At 36.7% G+C, this 19,642-nt stretch overlaps 1 protein-coding gene across 4 annotated transcripts in view; it reads left to right on the plus strand.

Annotated features, from left to right (window-relative positions):
* ASXL2 (ASXL transcriptional regulator 2) overlaps positions 1 to 19,642 on the plus strand; it is a 167,064-nt gene that overhangs the window by 127,741 nt on the left and 19,681 nt on the right. For all 4 annotated transcript variants that reach the window (XM_027850306.1, XM_027850307.1, XM_027850308.1 and 1 more), the window contains 4 exons: positions 3,108 to 3,223; positions 8,909 to 9,050; positions 9,939 to 10,082; positions 11,132 to 11,295. In XM_027850306.1, the coding sequence (XP_027706107.1) occupies positions 3,108 to 3,223; positions 8,909 to 9,050; positions 9,939 to 10,082; positions 11,132 to 11,295 (566 nt within the window). The remainder of the gene's footprint in view (positions 1 to 3,107; positions 3,224 to 8,908; positions 9,051 to 9,938; positions 10,083 to 11,131; positions 11,296 to 19,642) is intronic.

A 19,642-nucleotide genomic window follows, 5' to 3' on the forward strand; every position in this document is an offset into this window, starting at 1 on the left:
ATAATTAGGTGTTTAATTTTTTTTTTTCCAAAATAATGAAAACAGAAAGCTCATTCCCATTATCATTTTAGTTGAATCATTGGTAACACATCCCTGAATAAGTTTGCTGGATGTTGTTATTTCCTTTTTCAAGGAAAGTATCTTAGAATTAATGGCAACTGCTTTTAGTTATATGGAGTGTTCCATTGAATTTATTTTAATTTACTTTATTTTACTTCTTTTAACTTTAATTTACTTTATTTCATCTCATCTTGGACTTGTTATGAGAAAAATCACTTTTTTTCCCCCCAATAAAGAATTTCCTCAAAACTATTTGGGGGCTGCAGTTCACATTGACAATCCAAAGAAAAAAATTAAAGACTTTACCTGTGGAGGTGGTCCCCTTTACACTACAGATCCCACTGTGCCTCTGTGTTACACTTTGATGTTGAAAGATGGATATCGTACTGTGTGTAGATCTTCATTTTGACTGACCCTATCTTTTAGTTAACTTAGCATATTCTAATCCATTTGCTTTGAAAGTTTGGGCATTTGCAGGGAGAGGGAGGATAGAAAGGAGTACACGTGCCCATTACTGGTGGCATTTTTATAATCACGGCAGTTTTAATTTGATCATAATGTGTTAGCAGCCCTGGGACCTCAGAGATTGTTCTGACAGAGTGCAGACTCTGGTAGGCACTGCAGAAGTGGAAAGATGGTGAATATGAACTCAACCTATCATGGAACTGTTCCAGGAAATCAGGGAGGCTCATTCATTACCATATGATTGACCACCAGTTTACGAGTTTCTCAGCTAAAACAGCTCATGAAGACCATCTGCTAAAGTGAGGAAGTGCTACAATCTACATTGGCTGAGTGTGTACCCACTGTAGTGATATAATGAAATAATTTTATTGTTTGCAATGTTACAAAGCATGGAGGACTTCTGGAAGACCAAAGAAAGTCTTCTTTTCCTTTGGATACTTAATTTAACAAAACTGCCTTAAGTTTCTACTAAATAGAAATCATTGTGTTCAGCACTAAGAGAATCAGAAAATTTGAGTGCTGAAAAGTATTCATTAATTATTTAGAATGTTCTAGGCACTATGCTAAGTGCTGAGGATTTATCTACAAAAGAGACACAGTTCCTGTCTGGAAAGAGATTACATTCTAATGCTGAAGACTTTATGTACATATATATGTATATGTATATATACATATGTATGTATACATACAGTGTAGTGTTTGGTTTACTCATGTTGGAGCAAGAGGTAGAAATTGGACTTGGAGAGAAGGAGGAGTAAATGAATTGGGGGTAGCAAGGTGGAAAGTAACCAGGATAAAGGTGAAGATAAGGTTTCAGGAAGTGCAAATTCAAATGGCTTATTTCCTCCTGGGCATGGACTCTGGTGGTCAAATTTGGAGGATAGAACAGCAGCAGCAGCAAGAGCAACAGGACAGAAGGTGACCAGGGGAAGCTGAGGCAGTGTGGTCCTGAGTAGTACAGAGCTGAGTGCCTTAGCTCCTGGGAGGTATGGTCTCTGGTGGTGGTCTGGCTGGAAGAATGGACTGCCTAGAAAGACAAATGGTCCCAGGAAGTGAAGAGCTGAATTACTTATGTATAGTAACATGAATGTATAACCCTGTACATTGAATTGCAGGCAAGAATAATTTTCTTTCCCGTTCTTATTAATGTAGTCCTTTGCTGCTCCCACCTAAGCCTTTACGTCAGTAGAGAATTTTCCAAATTTTTTATCTTTAAAAGAATCATAGCCCAAGTAGTATTGGGGGGAGGGTGGGGCAGGAGGGAGAGAGTGAGTTTTTATCCCTAACCTTCTGCCTTACTTTTTTTTCTATACCTCTTCCCATTATTATCCACTTTTGTCTCCTTTTCTCATTATTTTCCTTCCCATTGAGTATTTTCTCATAGAAATATAGAAAAGGAGATATAGGAATAGGGTACTTTTAAGTAGCCTTATTCAATAGGAAGAGCATCCAGAATCAGGAAATATACTAGCATGGTTTATATCATATAATTTTCCAGGATACTTCCTTTGTTCTTCATCCCATTCCTAAGACTTCTCAGTTCTGCTTTCCTTTGGTGCCCATATTGATGATAATTCAAAACTAATTTAAACTATTTTGGCCAACAGTATTTTTCAATTGTCATAGGCAGAATCTTTCACCTTCAGAAATACTTAACAGTTACACCTAGGCTCAGACAAACTCAAGATGGTTTGAAGTTCATCTGTAATAGGAGACTGTGACCACCACTTCTGTATCATCCTGTATTGCTTTCATTAAACTAGGTATCCATTAAACTAGGGGACCAGTCCTGTGATTTCATTGGTTACAACCACAATCTTAAAAGGTCGAGAAGTGAGAAAAAAATACATGTAAGTGAGAAAATTACACACACACACACACACACACACACACACACACACACACACTCTCTCTCTCTCTCTCTCTCTCTCTCTCTCTCTCTCTCTCTCTCTCTCATTGGAAGTATCCCAAAGCCTCATTGAATTTTAAAGATGAAAGGGACCTTGTAGATAATCCTTTCCAACTCTTTTATTTCATAGATGAGGAGAATGAGCTATAAAGTAGTTAAGTGACTTACCCAAGGTCACAGCTAGTTAGTGGTAGAGCCAGACCAGAATCCAGATCTCCCAGTCCTCTACTCTTTCTCTTCCCACACATTGCCATCAAAATTCAATTTTATTTTGTTTTTAGACTGTCATAACGCTTGATTGCAGCACCAAAAGCCACTCTAGGCTTATCTTAATAGGCTATGGTTAATGTGGTGACATTAGGTTAGCATTCAGTGTTTTAGAACTTTAGTGAATTTATCCATCTTTAGTGAATTAAAGAATGCAAGTGAAGGGATGTATTGGAATTCAATACTTACTGAGTATTTTTGTTGTGTGAGGCAGTATGCTTAAATCCTTCAGTAGAAAGGACTGCTTGCTTATTTTAGAACTTTCCCAAGGGAAACACATGGGCCCAGTTTTGTACCCATGGAACACAAAGGCATGATACCTCTTAAGGATTTCTGGAAATCAGGACTTGGTATCTCCCTTGACAACATTATTTTTGGTTTTCATTTTTCTTTATTTTTTCCCTAGTATCGTCTAGACTGTCACAGCCATCTTCCCCCCAGTCAAGCTGTCCATCTCCCTCCATCTCAGCTGGTAAAGTCATCTCTCCATCCCAGAAGCACAGCAAGAAGGCACTGAAACAGGTAATCAGGCTAGAGTGTGCTCATCAGAAGTGTAGATCCACATTCAACACCATGTGTCTGTTTTCATTCACCCTGGGAAATAATTAGATACTTCAATCTGGCAAGGGTTGTGGGGTGGAGGGCAATAAATATACTGGGAAAATTTCAAATGACTTGTAAAAGCATTAAGATGAAAGCACAAAGAAAGATTTAAGGACTGTTATATGCAAGTGGATAAATAATGTACCATCTCTAAAAAATTCAATAACCATTTACATCACAGGTGCTTGGAATGATGTCTGCCAGGGATAAAGTACGGTTGACTTTCTAGTTAACCCAGAACGTCATTATTACAGTTTTTAGTTTGGTTTTTAAACCAAAACCCAAAAACACTGTTTACCTTTGTAAGGTTTATGAAGGCTTTGAAGAACTTCAAATAATTTCCAATATTCTCACATGGCAAAGCTCCTCCATCTTAGTCTATATCCATTGTCATTGATATGCCTTCTGTGCTGAATTATGAAATACAAATGCTTCTTTGAGGAGAAATGTAAGACCAGTTATTTTTCAAGGTTTGACAGTAAATTTGTAATGTGCATACTAATCATGCAAGCAGTTTTATGTAGAATTAGTTTGATGCTTTGACCATTTCTTTCAGAATAGAAATATGAATGGGAATGTTAGTACTTTCAAGAAAATTTTGCTATCTTTCAGGTTTCTTTCAGTGATAAGATTTTAATCTTTAAGAATTGCAATACAGTTAATTTGTGGATTTGGAGTTTTTCAAGTCAGAGAAAAAGGAGTTGATTGGAATTTTTGTTTAAGAGAACTTTGAAGCTCTTCTGACTCTATACTTAGGCCGTTACGTGACCATAGCAGAATGTAGTGGCATAGAAACATTTGATTCACTTGCCATGGTTGGTCTGTGTCGCACACTGAGCAATAAGTTTCTTGTCAGTCTTCAAATCTTAGAATATTTTTCAGCATGTTAAAAAAGAAATGAGAAAAGCAGAACTGAACAAGTGGTAAAACTATTTTAATGCAAATATTTATTGAGTGCCTATTATGTGCAATACACTAGATACAAAGATGAAACAAGATGATCTCTGTCCATACAGAGCAACTTCAACTTTCCATGGTTCATTTCATTACCCTGCCTCACCTTTTTCTTATCCCAAAGTCTTCTTTTCCAGGTAAATCTAAATGAGATCTGAGACTGACTTTCAGGCTTACTTTTCTCAGCAGGCATCTAAGAACAGGGAGATCAGGTTCTCTGGCCCTTACATCCTCTATGACAGGAGAACAACCAAGGGTAGGTTTTATGTGAGATCAGAAGCCTGTTCTGAAGTGAGAATTTGGAAGCCTGAGCTAGCCTACTTTATGTATCTTTAGCCTAATGCACTTTGGGGAGTAAAACTTAAGTTTGTCAACTTAGGAAAGCCAAAGTATAGAGTCTTAATATTCCCTTTTTGACTAAATGGAAGTAAGACTTTCCTACTTTATTTGAGCTTCTACACTTTTAATTCTTTTTATTTACTTTTTATTTTTTTATTTTTAGGCAATTAGGGTTAAGTAACTTGCCAAGGGTCACACAGCTAGTAAGTGTCAAATGTTTGGTCAGAAGTCGGATTTGAACTCAGGTCCTCCCTGACTCCAGGACTGGTGCTGTATCCACTGCACCACCTAACTGCCCCGCTTCTATGCTTTTAAACTAGAAGTTTGTTCTTTAGGTAGCAATTATGAGAGTTTTTAGAGATCTTTTAGTTTTTTGCTTTTGTGGTTTTTTGGATTATAGTACATTAAAAGTTCTGTAGACTGGGAATACTGGAAAAGTAAGCAGATACTCTGGAACAACCATAGGGAGCAAACCAGGGTGAGTATAAGTCAATCAGCTTTCTTCAGTACCCATGTGAAAATCTGTTTAGGAAAAAACTTAAGAGGTCTTCTGGTATAACTAACTGAGAATCCCTTCCATTGCTATAGAAGTGCTTGACCCCTTCAAGTGTTTGGAGAACTCTACTGAGGGGAGCCTAGCAACCTTGTGAACAACTGTTCTAGATTACCAATGATAGGAGCAATTCGAGCTAAAGCAACTCGGAGGTTTGACCTAATACGCTCTGATAATGAAAGACGGAACTGTTGTTAAAGGCCTTGGCTTTGGGAAGACAGGCACTCTGATGTTCTTCTGGTAGAATGTGAATCACTGTAACCATTCTCTCAAAAAACTAGAGTTAGGTAAGAGCTGTCACTAAACATTTCATATGCTTTGACCCATTGCTTGATCAGAATTCTTAAGTGTTTCAAAGTTCTTTTCCTTTATAATATCATAGTCATATAAATTAATCTTCTGGTTCTATTCACTTTTCTTCGCATCACTTCATACAAGCCCTCCCAGGTTTCTCTGATTCAATTTTCATATTTTTGTAGCCCAGTAATATTCCATTACATTCATGTACAGTAATTTATTAAATTATTGTCCTTTGTTTCCAGTTTTTTGCTACAACAAAAAATGCTTCTTTAAATATTTTTGTACATATGGATCCTTTCCCTATTTCTTTGATTCTCCACAAGTTTTTAAAGATTCAAACATTGTTGGAACTAGAAGAGGCATTAGAGCCCATCTAGTCCAACTCTCTCATTTTATAGATGAAAAAAACTGAGCTCCTTAGAGGTTCAGTGTCCAGATGATAGAGCTGTAACTTAAACTGAGGTCATCTGACTGCTCTCCTGTGTCTTTTCTGCTGTTGCTTTCTCTTGCTGTTAATGACTCAGAAATCCCATCTGTCAATATTTTCAATATCTGGAACAGAGCTTATCTTGACCAGGTTATTTGAATTCAAGGGCAGCTAACTCTCTTGGAGTTTCCCTACTTATAATGAGTTTTAGTTCCCTTTTAGCCAGTTTTTTCCTGTCCTTTCCAAGTCAAAGAAACAAAAGAAGAGCTAAGATAATTTCCATTGTCATCGTTCCCTCTGTCCTGAGCAGTTGTATTGCTTCTTTGAACTACCTCTTCTCACCAACACATCTAACCCCTCTCTATTGCCCCCAAAATAAACAACCTCTTTGTTCTTAGCATTTCTTTCCTGTTTCATGTCATTCTATTCTTAAGCTATTCTAATGCTACTTTTAGGAGATTATTCTATGTTTCTATAGTCATTTGTTTCCTATCTTTCATTTCTCTGTGTTTTAAGAAATCTTAAGTTGGGGCAGCTAGATGCACCGGCCTTGGAGTCAGGAGGACCTGAGTTCAAAGCTGGCCTCAAACATATAACACTCATTAGCTGTGTGACTTTGGACAAGTCACTTAACCCCAATTGCCTCACCATAGAAAAAGAAAGAAAGAAAGAAAGAAAGAAAGATATCTAAGTTGGGGACTTCACATTCATCTAGTCAAAAAGCATTTATTAAGGACCTCCTATATGCCAGGCATTGTGATAAGTGACGAGGATTCAAAGAAAGGCAGAAAACAGCCCCTGATCTCAAGGAGCTTGTTTAGCTAGCTCCATACAGAGCAACTTCAACTTTCTCCATAGAATTGTTTATCTTTATAATTTCGTTCTTGATTGTTTCCCATCCTTCCTATACTTCCGTGTAAAAGGTAAGTCCAGAGGATTCTTACCTTTCTCTCCTTGAACATCCCAATACCTAAGGTGCACATCAGACCATATTCAACTTACTTCCTCTAGGAGATGACAGGCTTGCCCTGGCTCCTGAGAGATTATGTGACTTCTAGTCACACAGTCATTATATGTAAGAGATATTGCTTGTTTTCAGCTTTTCTTGACTTTGAGGCCAATTCACTATCTGTTACCCTTTGGCTACCTCTCTGTTTTCATTTATCTTCATCTCAATGCTCGCTCTTCCCCATGCTGGTTTCCTGGATTTCTCCACATCAGTATATCTTCTTAACGTACAATTCTACTCTTCTCCATTAACCAACCTCTCTCCCTCCCTTTTTAATCTATCCTTTTTCTGTTGATGAAGTATATACACTTACACTTTTGTATTACAATCATGTGCAATACCATCCCAAGTCATAGTGATGCTTCTGAGGTCAAATTTACCTACTTTCCTTAGGATTTCTAGTTCATCTTGATTGTTGCAAATAGCTTGTACTTTGTTTATATACATCTGAGGTCTTAGTTTTTATTGTCGGCATCTTCCTAGGAGATTGTCTCCTGTGAAATTCATAGAGTATTGACATATATTTAGCACTGGAAAGGACCTCAGAGGTTAACTAGTCTAATCTCCACATTTTGCACATAAGGATACTGAGGCCTAAAGAGAGAACTTAAGTTGCCCACAGTACCACAGATTTGAACCCAGGTCTTCTGACTCTACTTCCATTGTTCTTTGTACTGTATTTGACTGCCTTTCTGAATTTTTATACCATTCTTATGGACTAGCTAGAAAGGTATGAGTCAATGATAGCATAAATATGTTATAGATGTTTGCATGATAGGACCCATACACAGAGAAGTCATTACTGTATTGATGTCAGCTTACAGAGCTGTCTTTAATAGGATGGGTCTTTGACCTTGTGCCATTTAATTGTTATTAATATCTTTGATAAATGATTTGCATATGGTACAAAACTGGGAATGATAGCTAACTTATTGGGGATAGAGGATAAGATCCAAAAAGATTTTGACTGACTAGAATATAGCCCAAATTAAATAAGGTGGAATTTTTGGATATGTACAGTTCTTTCTGTGTAATAGCTACCCTCTATAGTAAGAGTTCTTTAACCTGCAGTCCTTAAACATTTTAAAAAATGTTTTTATGGCTGTATTTTGGCATAATTGGTTTTCTTTGTAAAATCTTGTGTATTTTATGTGTTTAAAAAAATTTATTCTGAGAAAAAGATTCTATAGGCTTCACCAGGCTATCAAAGAAATCTGTGATAATAAGGGTAAGAATCCCTCCTTTGTAACATTTCGCATGTGCATATGTGTATGAGTTGTCTGTGTATACATATAAAAATAGACATAACTGTTTAGGCAAGTACTACTATACTACATTTTTACCAGCCTTTGGACACGCCCATTATTCCTCTATTTTAAACTATAATTCAGGAATAGAAATCCCATTGTGAGAACTTCTCTTTTTAACTCTCTGTTCACTTTGCAAATCTTCCTCTTCTCTCCTCACATCTTCTCCTTCATTCCCTTTAATGGTGTTTATTTTCAAACCATTGGGTTACATCTCAAACATTCTCTCAAATTGTTTGTAGCTTTATCTCTTGAGTATCTTCAAACTAGAGACTTTTCTATATTAATTTGCCTCTATACTTTATAAACAGTGTTCAAATAGTTTTCTTCGTAAAGCATATTGGAAGTTCAGATTCTTTTTTTAATTCTAGCTTTGCTATTCATACAGGTAAATTTGGGATAGGAAACTTATCTGAATCCAACTTTCTATTATATTGCCTGTTGTTCATATTTCTAAAAACCAAAAATGTTAATATTGATGAAGAACTTGGCATTTCAGGGATAAAATGAGATTTTGTATGTGAAAGTGCATTGAAATTGGATCACCATAGGGGCATAACTTGTTTATTTCATGATCCATAGATGTATGCTAAAATATTTGTTGAGTGAGTAATAGTTTCTTAGCTTTAAAACATAGTTATATTTTGTGTTCTAGTTTCCCTTCATCTCTGGAAACTTGCATTCACTTTATAATTAAGTGATGTTCTCTTTATAGGCTTTAAAACAGCAGCAGCAAAAGAAACAGCAGCAGCAACAGCAGCAGCAACAATGTCGAACAAGCATGCCCATATCCTCTAATCAGCATCTTCTGCTGAAGACAGTCAAAGCAGCCAGTGACCCTGTCCCCACTAAACCTGGTAAGCAGACTAACATCATCATCTTCAGGGGACAGAGTCTTTGTACCTTTTCTTCATGTTACAGTGCCATTTTTCATGTGCTGAGCCAAATTTTTCTTATTTATATTGATATATAATAAATCCCTTACTACCTTCTCCTCTTATTCCCTCTTCAGTTCCTCTTCTGTGCCGCCACGTCCATACAACATAACCTCTATAGAAATCAAATGAGAAGAAAAGTATATGGAGAAAACTCTTAGGTGTTAAACCTTGAAAAAAACTTAGGGAGGTACCAAAGAAATTTGCACAGAATGATTCAATTAATGCTGTTCTAATAATATATTGGAATCATCTATTTAGTAGGCCTAGGAAGTGACTACCTTCACAAAGATTGTTCATTTTTGTTTTATATACATTTACTTTTGAGGTTAGGCTCAGGCCTGATTGAAATTAAGCCACTTTTATCTTGTACTCTTTGATTTAGTTCCATTTTTGTTCAAGCTGACAGTTAAAAAAAAACAAAACAATAATAATTTTTCTTCTAACAAATTCTGCTATTGCATTCCCACAGGGAGATATGCTCAAGTCTTTTGGGCAATCAAAATAAAAACCTGCTGTGTGTAGAAATTTTCTTTTCCCCTATAAAGTCCAGTTTGCTACTAATCATTAGGCTGATTATATGGGCTAACCAAGCTTGCTTCTGATGTTTTAGGAATCTTAACTGTAATGTGCAAGAAAGTATGTATATAATAAACAGTGTTGTCATGGCAACCCCAGAGAGTGGAGTGCCTAAATCACAATGTCTTCTTCATAGACAATTAGTATTTGTTTACTAATTTATTGAAATATGGTCACTGGTTTCCCCATCTCTTCAGTGTGACTTTTATTTAAGTCTCTTTCTTTTTCCAGCTGTGTGGGAAGGAAAGCAGTCAGATGGACAGTCAAGCAGTCCCCATAATTCAAACTCTAGTTCTTCTTCTTCAGTTAAAGTTGAAAACCCCTTGCCAGGTTTGGGGAAGAAACCATTCCAGAGATCTGACAGGCTTCATACAAGTGAGTTCTTTCATATTATAGGTTTTGTTGATACTGACATTGTAACTAAAGGCTGAGTGGAATGTAGCCAACAAAACTCTTAGTTATTATATTTCATCATCTTATCAACCAGATTATTCCATGAGATCCTCAAAAGACAAGATATGTACTTTTTTATCATTCTGTTTTTCTCTAAGCTTCATTCATAACTCCTATGAAAAATAGAAATGCGTGATTATCATTATTATTATTATTATTTTTTAATTTGCAAGGTCCATGATGAATTTTATCAGTCACTGTAATCTTTACTGAATTTTCACAGTCTTCTGCTTATTTATCAATTTTTTTTTCTGGATAGGATTCTAAAATTTAATAAAATTTGCCTTTCAGTTATGTACAAAAATCCATATTCACACTTTATTTGAATGTAACCTTTTTCGTCTTTAGTGATTACATGGTATGTTGTTTATGAGAGCATGAGAGATGGAATATATATGAAAAGACTTTCTGTAAATTTTATATATAAGTGTATAGATATTTGATGACTTTTTGTACTAGGATTAGGGACATGTGCCCTGTAATTATTTGGTTAAGGATTTGGAACTTTGGAAATTAAGTAAATAAGAGTAGGAAAAAGTAAAGTCTTTATAATGTGAATGAAAGACATCGTCAGCTACTTGTGCTGTACCAGATAGTCTGCTTGTAGGGGCTTCTACTCTTTAGGAGATGATTGTATTGTGAGGGGTGTGGTAGAAAGGAAAAAGATGCTGGCTTTAGCATTGAATGACCTGTAAAATCACTCACTGCTCTGTCTTGCCAGCTTTGTGAGCATGGGTAAGTTATTTATCCTTTCAAGGGCCTCTTCTGTTAATAAAGAGATAAAACTTGTCTTACTTAACTCCTAGGGTAATTATGAAGAAAGGGCTTTGTGAATAACATTGCATATGAATATTAATCAGAGCAGGAGATTCCAAGTACCTTAAGGCTAATAAGAAAATGGAAAAGAACCAGAATAAAATGTTTTCTATTTACAGATTTATTGTTCATATTCCTTGTAACATTTTTTTCAGGGCAACTGAAAAGGACTAAATGTGCTGAAATTGATGTTGAAACACCTGATTCTATCCTGGTTAACACCAATCTGAGGGCTCTAATTAACAAACACACATTTTCAGTCCTTCCTGGGGACTGCCAGCAGCGACTTTTGCTTTTGCTTCCAGAGGTGGACCGGCAGGTGAGTGAAGTGAGCTTAAAATTTCTCTTCCTTTTCTGTGGCTATTCTCCACAAACTCCTTCAAAGTCTTGATGGAATTCTTTCTGTAGCTTTTGATGTAACTCAGTCGTAGGAAGGCAGTGAGGTGCAGTCAGACTGGGAGGCCTGGGACCCGAGTTCAATTCCCAGCTCTCGCTACTCAGGTGACCTTGGGCGAGTCACCACAACTCTGAATCTAAACTTCTTGATCTATAAAATGACAGTATTGGGCTAGAAGAATTCCAGCACTAGGTTTATAGTCCTATGAATTTAACAGGCTCTTCTTAATTTCCCTGTATTAGCAACTTGTAACCAGACAAACAGTGAAATTGTTTCTAACCTTCTAGGAATTTCTAGTCTACTGACAGGGTACGTTGTTCTGACAAGTACAAATAAATATTGTTAGGAGAGAAAGAACACTCAGCATTATACCGAGCCAGGCCTCAGCTTTGGATCACTCCCACTATTCATCACCTTTCGCTGTCCTGTACACGTGCTGCTGAACAAAGGAGGAGAAAATCACACAACTGTTCTGACCAGGTCTACTACAGATTTATGCTATACGTCCTCAACTGGGCCCTTGCTGCTGCTGGACAATCCTTCTGCCTCTTTTATCAGCTCACTATCCCACTCTCCACAGTGGCTCTTCCAAACCTTTTCATCTTCTCAAACTTCACTGACTTTCATTTCTCCTACTCTTTCAGCTGAGAACCTTGCCTTGTATTTTACAGAAAAAATTGAGGCTGTTTTCTATGAACTCCTTCTTTTCCTCTCTTCACCTATCCCTCAGGTGCCTTCTGCCACTCTTTTCTTTCATCCCTGTCTCACACGATGAAGTGGCCTTACTTCTTATCATGTCTAACCGTCACCTACTTGTTCGTGTGATCTCATTCTATCCCATCTCTTCCAATAGATTGCTCCCTTTGTCATCACACTCTCACCTATTTTCAATCTCTCTCTGTCTGCTGGCTCATTTCCTACTGACTACAAACATATCCCTGTCTCCCCCTCCTGAAAAAACTTTTACTTGATCCTTCCATCACTACTATCATCCTAAATCTCTTCTGTCTTTTGTAGCTATGCTACTTACGGTAGATGCATCCACTTTCTGCTTTCTCTTGGTTTTCCTCCTGCCTGACTGCTCCTTCTCAGTCTCCTTTGCTGGATCCTTTTTCAGATCACACCCTCTATCTGTAGGTGTCCCTCAGTGTTGTGTCCTGAATCCTCTTCTCTTCTACTTCTATAATACTTGGTGATCTCATCAGCTCCCATGGATTTAATTACCATTTCTATGCTAATAATTCTTTTTTTTTTTAATTCTTTTTATTAATTTCATTAAATATTTCCCTATTACACATAAATTTTTTTTTAATAATCATTTTTAAAATTTTGAGTTCCAAATGCTGTCCTTCTCCTCACCTCTAATTGAGAGGGCAAGTAATTTGATAAAGATTATACGTATGCGGTCATGTAAAACATTTATTTCCACATTAGTCATGTTGCAAAATAAAACAGACCAAAAAACCAAGAATAATGAAGATAGTGATTTAAGTATTCTGTTTCTTCTTCTGTTTATCTGGGCAGTTTATATTTTTGTAAATATTCATGTATTTCACTTACATTGTCAGTTTTACTGGCTTATAATTGGGCAAAATAACGCCTAATAATTGCTTTAATTTCATCTTCATTGGTGGTGCGTTCACTTATTTTATTTTTGAAACAGGTAATTAGGTTTTTTTTTTTTAATCAAATTAACCAATGGTTTATTTATTTTAATCTCCCCCTCCCAATAGCTCCTAGTTTTATTAGTGCAATGATGTTTGGGTTTTTTTTGTTTTTTGTTTTTACTTTCAATTTTATTAATCTCTTTGATTTTTCAGGATTTCTATTTTGATGTTTAATTGAGGATTTCTAATTTATTGGTTTTTGGTTTTGTTTTAGTTGCATGTCCATTGCATTGATTGATCTGTTCTTTTTCTCTTTTATTGATATATGCATTTAGAAATATAAATTTTCCCCTAAGTGCTGCTTTGACTGCATCCCATAAATTTTGGAATGTTGTCTCATTGTTATCATTCTCTTTAATGAAATTATTGATTGTTTCTATGATTTATTCTTTGACCCACTCATTCTTTAGGATTAGTTTATTTAGTTTCCAATTAACTTTTAATCTGTGTTTCCAAGGCCCTTTTTATTAAATGTAATTTTTATTGCAATATGGTCAGAAAGGGGTCCATTTAATATTTCTGCTTTTCTGCATTTGGTTGTGAGGTTTTTATGCTCTAATATGTAGTTATTTTGTTAGGAACATGCCATGTACAGCTGAAAAAAAGATATTCTTTTCTATTCCCATTAAATTTTCTCTAAAGGTCTATCATATGTAACTTTTCTAAGATTCTGTTCATTTCCTTAACTTCTTATTAATTCTGTTTAGATTTATCTAACTCTGAAAGGAAATTTCCTTTACTGTCCGTTTCCTTTAAGAATTTGGCTGCTATGCCATTTGGTGCATTTATGTTTAATATTGATATTACTTCATTGTTTATGGTGCCTTTTAGCAAAATGTAGTTTCCCTGATTATCCCTTTTATTTAGGTGTATTTTTGTTTTTGCTTTATCTGAGATCATTATTGCTACCCTTGCCTTTTTTACTTCAGCTAAAGCATAATAGATTCTGTTCAGCACCTTCCTTTCACTCTGTGTGTGTCTCTTTGTTTCAAGTATGTTTCTTGTAAACAACATTGTTGGATTCTAGTTTCTAATTCATTCTGCTGTTTGTTTCTGTTTTATGGGTGAGCTCCTCCCATTCACATTCACAGCTATGATAACTTAATGTGCATTTTCTTCCATCCTGTGTTCTTCTACTTATCCTCTCTTTCTCTCTCCAATTTAGATGTGAGGGAGGTACCATTTCCCCATCAACTATGAAAGTTCTTCCTTGCATATCTCTTTTATGTGAAGTAATTTTCCCTATTTTTCCTCTCTCTTCTCCTTCTCCCAGCATCTCTTTCTTGCTTATTTTTTCTTATATCATCCCGACATAATAGACTTACTCCTGCACCCTCTTTCTATGTCAAATCCTTCTAACTGCCCTAATAATGATAAAGTTCTTAGAAGATATATGTTTCATTTTCCCATATTGAAAGGTAAACAGTTTAACCTTAGTGAGTTCCTTGGATTTCACTTTCATGTTTACCTTTTTATGTTTCTCTTGATTCTTATATTTGAAAGTCATGTTTTCTATTCAGTTCCAGTCTTTTCATCAGGAATGCTTGAAAGCTCTCTATTTAATGAAATTAAATTAAAGGATTATACTCAGTTTTGCTGGGTAGGTTATTCTTGGTTGTAATCATAGCTCCTTTGCGTTCTGGAATATTATATTCTAAGCCCTCCACTCCTTTAATGTGGTAGCTGCTAGATCTTATATGATCCTGACTATGGCTTCATGGTAATTTGAATGGTTGCTTTCGGGTTACTTGCAATGTTTTCTCTTTGACCTAGGAGCTATGGAATTTGGCTGTGCTATTCCTGGGAGTTTTTATTTTGGCATCTCTTTTCAGGTGGTGATTAATAGATTCTTTTGGTTTTTGTTTTACCCATCTGAGATATCAGGGCCAATTTTCCTTTATAATTTCTTCAGATATGATATCTAGGCTCTTTCTTTTATCATGGCTTTCAAGTAGCCTTAATAATTATTAAATTTATCTCTCCTCAACCTATTTTCTGTGTCAGTTGATTGTTTTATTGCTTCTTGATGTCTCATGTCGTCATTAACTTCCACTTCTCCCATTTCTAATTCTTAAGGAATCATTTTCTTCAGTGAGCTTTTGTACTTCTTTTTCCATTTGGCCAATTTGCTTTTTTAATGTATTATTTTTTTCAGTACTTTCTGTGCCTTTTTTTTTTTTTTTACCAAGCTGTTAATTGTCTTTTCATAATTTTCTTTCTTTGCTCTCATTTCTTTACCTAACTTTTCCTTTACCACTTTTATTTGATTTTGGAGAAAATTTTTCAGCTCTTCTAGGAATTTGGGTTTGGGCTTGTGTCCAATTCACATTTTTTTCCTTTGAGGCTTTGCTTAGAGCTGTTTGATATAGTTGTCTTCTGAGTTTGTGTCTTGATCTTCCCTTTCATCACTTTTTGTGGTCAGGTTCTTCTTTGTTGTTTGCTCATTTTCCCACCATATTTTTTGATTTAGAACTTTATGTTAATGCTATAATTGGCGTGGGGATTAGGGGAGTGAGCCTTTGTTTCAGACTTCAGGCTTTTACACAATGCTGTTTTCAGAGCTAGTTCTGGGAATTTGGAAGTTTTTGGTAGATTTGATAGATTGTTTCAATTTTTGTTTCCACCGAAGATTTCAGGGCAGTTTTCTTTATAATTTCTTCAGATATGATATCTAGGCTGTCTTTCATCTTGGCTTTCAGGTAGCCTAATAATTCTTAAATTTATCTCTCCTCAGTCTATTTTTTGTGTCAGTTGATTGTTTTATTGTTTCTTGATGTCTCATGGAGTCATTAACTTCCACTTTCCCCAATTTTAATTTTTAAGGAATTATTTTCTTCAGTGAGCTTTTGTACCTCTTTTTCCATTTGGCCAATTTGCTTTTTTAATGTATTCTTTTGATTTGAGGTGGTTTGATCTGGGCAGAAGTGTGGTCACTGCTGTTTTATTTTCAATCTGCTCCTTACCCTGGAATGGCCCCATTCCTTGTAATTGCAATTGATATTTCTCCTCTGGGCCCCTCCTTCCTTAGGAGACAAAACAATACTGACCCTGACCTTTTGGGCCTAGAACTGGTACTGCCCCTCCAGTCTTCTACTGTCTCTTGCCTGAAAGTGCTCCTCTCTGTCCTTGGACTATGACCCAGCAGTGGGTATAGGCAGTGTAGTTGCCAGACAGATTCTGGTTCTGCCTCCAGTACTAGTACGTGGGTCCTGTCCCCTGTAAACTCTCTCTTTCCAGTTGCCAGGTCCCCTTACCATGTCTGACTTGAGAGCTCCCAGAGCTGCTACTGCATCTGTCACTACCATATAGTCCCACCATTGGTGTTTCATCCACATGGGCTCCAGCCCAGACTCCTCCCCCTTTGTCACAGATCCCTCTTTCCAACTTCTTAAGTTGGCTGGAAGAATGTCTTTAACTTTTTGTTGGCTTTGCCACTCCATAATTCAGTTCAAGGCATTATTTTAAAGTTGGTTGAAGGGGACTGTTGGAAGAGCTCAGCTTTCTCTATTCCATCATCTTGGCTGTGCCATCAGAAAGTCCTAATGATTCTTTTATTTTTATTTTTTAAATTAATTTATTTTTAGTTTTCAACATTCACGTCCATAAGATTTTGAGTTCTAAATTTTCTCCCCCTCCATCTCCTCTCCACAGTCCTCATGATTCTTAAATCTACCTAATTTGCCTCAGCCTCTTTGCTGACCTCCAGTCTTGCATCTCCAACTGCCTTTTAGATATTTCAAATTGGATGTCTAGTAGACACCTTAAATTCATTATTCCAAAATAGAACTTATTTTCTTTCCCCCTAAACCTCTCCCCACCCCTATCCTCCCAGGCTTTAGGCTTGCAAACTAGGAGTCGTCTGTGGACTCCTTACTGTTTCTCACCATGAGCCCTCCCCCATCTAGTCTGTGAAGATTGTTGATTTCACACCTTTGCAAAATCTCTCAAATGTGATCTCTTCTCTGACTCTGGTGCAGGCCCTCATTACCTTACACCTGGATTATTGCAGTAGCCTGCTTGTGGGTCTGCCTGCCTCAAGTCTCTTCCCGCTTTCATGATCTAGTGATTTTGTAATGTACATATCTGATCATGTCACCTCCTTCTCAAACTCCAGTGGCTTCCTTAGATTCTGACATCAAATACAAAATGTTCTATTTGGCAATCAAACCCCTTTATAACCTAGCCTCCTCCTACCTTTCTAGTCTTCGTAGACCTTACTCCCTAGCATGCACTATTTGATCCAGTAACACTCATCCCCTGGCTGTTCCATGAACAAGACACTCCATTTCTTGACTCTGGGTGTTCTCTGGTTATGCCCCATACCTGGAAACCTCTCCCTTCTCCATTATGACTACTGACCTTCCTGTCTTCTTTTAAGTCCGACTAAAATCCCACTTTTTCCAACAAGCCTTCCCTAACCCCTTTTAATTCCAGTGCTTTCCCTCTTTTAATTATTTTCTGTTTATCCCGTATATAGCTTGCTTTGTATATATTTGTTTGCATGTTGTCTCCCTCATCATATTGTTAGCTCCTTGGGTGCAGGAACTGTATTTTGCTTCTTTTTGTATCCCCATTGCTTAGCACAGCCCCTGGCACATAGTAGACACTTAATAAACATTGATTTAATTGAACTGGAAAAGTAGGAGATCAGGAAAGGCCTTAATGTGAGCTTTGTAGAAAGGTAGGAATTTTGAGAGGTATAGGTATGGAGGAAGTGCGTTTCATTTATGGTACACATCTGTGCAAAATGCCAAGGAATAGGAGATGGAATATCATGTTATGGAATCAGAAAAATAGTCGGGTAGAAAATAAAGTGTATGAGAGAGACTTTGTCTGGAAAGGTATGATGGAACTTGGTTATGAGAGACTTCAGTGCCAAATACAAGAGTTTGTATTTTCTTCTAGAAGCAAAATGAAGCCACTGAAGCTTCTTGTTTTGGGGAGTGACGTGGTTAAACCTTTAATTTAGGACTATTGATTTGGTGACTCTATGGAAAATAGATTAAAGAGGACATAGATAAGATGCAGGGAGACCAGTTAGAAGAGTGATGCATTAGTCTTGAGGAGTGTCACTGACCTGAACTAAGATGATGATTATGTGAATGGACAGAAAGGAACAAATATGAGAGGTGCTATGGTGGTAAAATAGACAAGACTTTGGTAGTAGATTGAATATGGAGGTGGGATATGGTAAAGATTAAGAAGGACCCTGAAGTGGTAAGCCTGGGTCTGATTGAAGGATGATGGTACTATAGTCAGAAATTGAGAAGTTAAGAAAAGGGGTAAGTTGGGGCCAGAGCTGAGGTGAAAAGGGAGAGGGGGCACTCTGTGTGTTTATGTGGAAAGATAGTGAATCTTGTTTCAAAAATGTCAAGTTTGCCAATGGAACATCCTGGTGGATATGTCCATCAGGCTGTTGGTGATGCAGTATCAGAGCTCAGAAAAAGGAAGATACAACATATGTATATTTCGGAGTTGTCTATATCAAGATAATAATTGAACCCTTGGGAGCTGATATCCAAGAAATAAAGTTTACAGAGAAAAGAAGGCCCAGGCCAGATCTTTGAGGGAAGATCCACAGTTAATTGGCAGGACACGCGTCCCTTTGCAGGATTATTATTATACCAAGGAGCCGAAGAAGGATTGTTTGGACAGGTGGAAGGAATACCTGGGGAGATTAGTATCATGAAATTCTAGGAAGGAGAATATTTTGGTCCTTTTTAAGTCTCATTTTTTGGGGAAAATTACCAAGAGTAATAATATACTCTAATCTCTCTCAGAGAATGTTCCTTTCCTTCTTGTTTCTAAGAAGAGTTCCAGCTTAACTTGAAAGGATTAGAAAGTCCAAGGATTCTAGAGCACTGTAAGTGCTATTTGAAAATTGCTCACTGAAATGAATTTTGGGGATAATATACAGTCTACTAGGTGCTGTGATGCTATAAAACCCCTTCTGGGTATTTGGTGACAATCTAGTCTTAGTTATGGGTTGCACAGTTTTTATTGTCTCCCCCCCCCAAAAAAAAACAATAACAACTCCCTTATCCTCTCCCCCTATCCTATCCACTAAGCCTTTTATTTCTTTCTGAATTTAGAAGACTTTTATACCCTTCTAGATATATGTGTGTGTGTGTGTGTGCACACGCGCGTGTGCGTGCATGCTCTTCTCTCTTTAATCCATTCCCAGTAAGAGCAGGGGTTCCAGAACTTCCAGCCCTCCTTCCCTATCTAATTTCTCTGTGTCATTTCTTCTTCTTGTACCTCATTTGTATAAGATAATTCCTCTTTTTATCTTTTCCTAGATGGTTTGCTTTTTAATATCATATCATATTCAACTCTACCCCAATCTTTCTTTTGAACTACCCGATTACTAATAACAGTCTTAGACATACAATTTACATTTCCTCCTATAAAAAGTAAATTGTCTGTCCTTTTTGAGGCTCTTGTAATTAGTTTTTGATGTTCACCTTGTATTTCTCTTAGATCTTGTATGTCAAATTTTCTGTTGATTTCAGGTCTTTTTGAAACAAAATCTTGAAAGTCTGACAGTTCATTGAATGTGCTGTTTGAAAATTGCTCGGTGAAATGCATTTTGGGGATAATAT

The sequence above is a fragment of the Vombatus ursinus genome, unplaced genomic scaffold (genome assembly GCF_900497805.2).
Source record: "Vombatus ursinus unplaced genomic scaffold, bare-nosed wombat genome assembly UNPS02009062.1, whole genome shotgun sequence".
In the NCBI taxonomy this organism is placed as follows: Eukaryota; Metazoa; Chordata; class Mammalia; order Diprotodontia; family Vombatidae; genus Vombatus; species Vombatus ursinus.